Below are 1,296 nucleotides of genomic sequence, written 5' to 3'. Positions count from 1 at the left end.
ACTACTGGAAAAACCATAGCCTTGACTAGACGGACCTTTGTTGGCAAAGTAATGTCTCTGCTTTTTAGAATGCTGTCTAGGTTGGTCATAGCTTTTCTTCCAAAGAGCAAGCGTCTTTTAATTGCATGGCTGCAGTCACCATCTGCAGTGATTTTGGAGTCCCAGAAAATAAAGTCTGCCACTGTTTTCATTGTTTCCCCATCTATTTGCCATGAAGTGACAGGACCAGATGCCATGGTCTCAGATTTTTGAATGTTGAGTTTTAAGCTAGCCTTTTCAATATTGTATTTTCAAACAATACAGAAAATCATGAAGTAAAAATACTCCCAAGTTTCACCTCCCAGGGAAAAACATTATTAACATTTTGATTAATGTCCTTCTAAACATCTCTTTATAAACATACAGACAATTCTATAAAAAATGGATTTTTTTAAAGCTTACTGTGCTATGTAGATTTTCTAGGTCAATTTAAAAAATGATTATAAAAAATAAAAATAAAAAATGTTTATCATTTTTAGTAGCTGCATGGTGTTCTCCTGTACCATAAATTAACTGCAGTCTGTTTTAACACTCAATTCCCCAGGTCAGTTAGAAGCAGCATTACCAATAGATTATTCTGCATCTGGCTGGGACTTTTGCTTTTCAGAAGGTGAGGAATAGTGGCTGAAGCCATCAGCTTTATATACTCTAGGCATTTTTATATAGAGTCTAGGTTAATTATCTGTTGTTCTAGTTTTGAAATGTCAAAGCTGGACTGAGGTGTTCTGCCTGTGAAGTAAAATAATGGTACTTTCCCCAAAATTCACAGAAATAATTAAAATTAATAGAAGGAATTCCCCCAATATTGAAATTTATTCTCATGTAAGTTATTAAATCGTTGGGGCCTGCAACCACTGCTTTGTATTCTCTCATAAAAAATAGCATACGATTTACACAAATTTTCATAATGAATTATTTAAGGCAACAATTTAGGATTTCATGACAGTCTGTGACTATCAAGAAGCTTGGTCACTAGACATCTGGTTCCATCAGATATAAATAAGGAGTACTCCTGAGAAAAACTCCATCCCTGCCCCAATTTCATCAAGAAAGAAAATGGACTCAGCAAACCGAGTTTGCTAAAAAAAAAATTCAGTAACGAAACGACTGGCGGAAAAAGCGGAGTACGTTCAATGTGTATTAAGCGCCAACTAAGGGTGGATGGAGAACTGTGCTAGAAGCTAGGGCGGTTCAGCCAAGGCGAATATGACGCAGCCCCCATTGCGCAGGAGCTCGGGATCGGTAGGCGGTGCTGAA

At 37.0% G+C, this 1,296-nt stretch overlaps 1 protein-coding gene across 1 annotated transcript in view; it reads left to right on the top strand.

The window, feature by feature from the left end:
* Positions 1 to 1,245: 1,245 nt before the first annotated feature.
* The window catches only part of TXLNG (taxilin gamma), a 56,524-nt gene continuing 56,473 nt past the window's right edge, over positions 1,246 to 1,296 (top strand). The window contains 1 exon segment of the mRNA XM_010830668.1: positions 1,246 to 1,288. Within this exon segment, the coding sequence (XP_010828970.1) occupies positions 1,246 to 1,288 (43 nt within the window).

The sequence above is a fragment of the Bison bison genome, unplaced genomic scaffold, assembly GCF_000754665.1.
Source record: "Bison bison bison isolate TAMUID 2011002044 unplaced genomic scaffold, Bison_UMD1.0 scf7180017864518, whole genome shotgun sequence".
In the NCBI taxonomy this organism is placed as follows: Eukaryota; Metazoa; Chordata; class Mammalia; order Artiodactyla; family Bovidae; genus Bison; species Bison bison.
Note: the sequence above shows the minus strand (reverse complement) of the source record. Positions and strands in the feature narration are given on the sequence as shown.